At 50.5% G+C, this 1,394-nt stretch overlaps 1 protein-coding gene across 1 annotated transcript in view; it reads right to left on the bottom strand.

Moving 5' to 3' along the window:
• The window catches only part of ARR3 (arrestin 3, retinal (X-arrestin)), a 12,090-nt gene continuing 10,696 nt past the window's right edge, over positions 1 to 1,394 (bottom strand). Inside the window, exons 12-15 of the mRNA XM_010832129.1 lie at positions 1,261 to 1,284; positions 1,034 to 1,086; positions 723 to 732; positions 1 to 169 (exon numbers count right to left, since the gene is read on the bottom strand). Coding sequence (XP_010830431.1) covers positions 76 to 169; positions 723 to 732; positions 1,034 to 1,086; positions 1,261 to 1,284 — 181 coding nt within the window. The 3' untranslated portion in view covers positions 1 to 75. The remainder of the gene's footprint in view (positions 170 to 722; positions 733 to 1,033; positions 1,087 to 1,260; positions 1,285 to 1,394) is intronic.

Here is a 1,394-nt window from a genome sequence, read left to right as displayed (position 1 = left end):
CAGAAGGCACATCGGACAAGCTGATTTATTGAGTGTTGCAGGGGGCTCCCACACGTAGGTACTGGAGCCAGGCGCTCAGCTGCCCTCATTCCCCTCAGCTGCCAAAGCCTCCTGGCTCTCTCCACTGGGTTCCTGCTGAGCAAACTCCTCGATGACTATGTCCTCAGAGCTTGCAGAAGCATCAGAAGGGAACGGAAGGTTAGGAACAACTCTGAGCATCATCCACTCCCATTTCCTGACCCCAGAGCAGTGATCCCTTCCTTGCCACTCAGCTCAGACCCTCACCCCCTCTCAGCTGCCCCCACCCCACATAGACCACACTGGGCTTGTTTCCTTCATTCCTTCCCCAATCTCCCAACTCAAAAGTGCCCCCCTCAGAGGGGAAATAAGAATGGGGGGTGGGAAGGAGAGAAGGCATGGGAAAATGAAAAACGAGAAGTAAGGGCTAGGAGGCAGGGTAAAAAGAAAAGACTGGAAGGGATGAGGGTGAAGGATGACAACTGGGAGAAAAGCAGGAGGTGGACGGCGGGGGATGCAAAAAGGGAAAGGGGCTTATGAAAAGCACTACTAAACTACGACACGAAGTTAAACCATATGTTTCCACTGCACACCTATTGAAAACACTCCAGGGAAGCTTTTTAACATTTCCATTGTCATAAAATGGAGAGTGGCAGTGGGGAAAGGGGTGGGGGGCGGGGTTTCCAGGCCTCACATTTTCTTACCTAGCAGCCTCTGTAATGAGCATAGAGAGGGAAGGAAATGTGGATTAAAGCCATTAAGTTCCCTGAAGAAATGTCTTGTTACTCTTCCCTCTCCCTTTTTGACCATCTCCCTCTCATACATACACAATACATACACACATGCACGTGTGCACACACGCATACACACAATTGCCCTGCAAAGCTATTCACCCAACCTACCTACTGCTACAGAATCTCTACGCAAACTGCCAGTCCTAGATTCGTGAAATCAGAATTGCTTGGTCCCCAACCCTCGGGACCACTGTTCCTGTGAGTCCCACCTGGTCACTCACCGTTTGATGGCTTTGGATGCATCAGGATCAAGGGGAGCTCCACACCAACATCACTGCAAGGATCCCAAGATTGGGTTACAGATCTCCCTCCAAGGCTACTCCCTGAACCTCTCTCCCTCAGTTTTTTGGTCCTAGGGTGCCCTTAGATTCTCCCTTATCACTCTTTTGATCTTCTGATTGCATCCTCCCTTTCTTGCCCTGGTTCCCCCCACCCCACAGTCTCTTACCTGGCTGTCAGGTCGCCTAGGATGCTGAGGGTAGAATGACACCCTAAAATTAGCAGCTGGAAATGGAAAGTAGCAACCTAATTTGACGGGAATTAGGGATTGTAAGGCCAACTCAACCACAGAATCGGTTTCTG

This window comes from Bison bison, unplaced genomic scaffold (assembly GCF_000754665.1).
Source record: "Bison bison bison isolate TAMUID 2011002044 unplaced genomic scaffold, Bison_UMD1.0 scf7180017864537, whole genome shotgun sequence".
Classification (NCBI taxonomy): Eukaryota; Metazoa; Chordata; class Mammalia; order Artiodactyla; family Bovidae; genus Bison; species Bison bison.
Note: the sequence above shows the minus strand (reverse complement) of the source record. Positions and strands in the feature narration are given on the sequence as shown.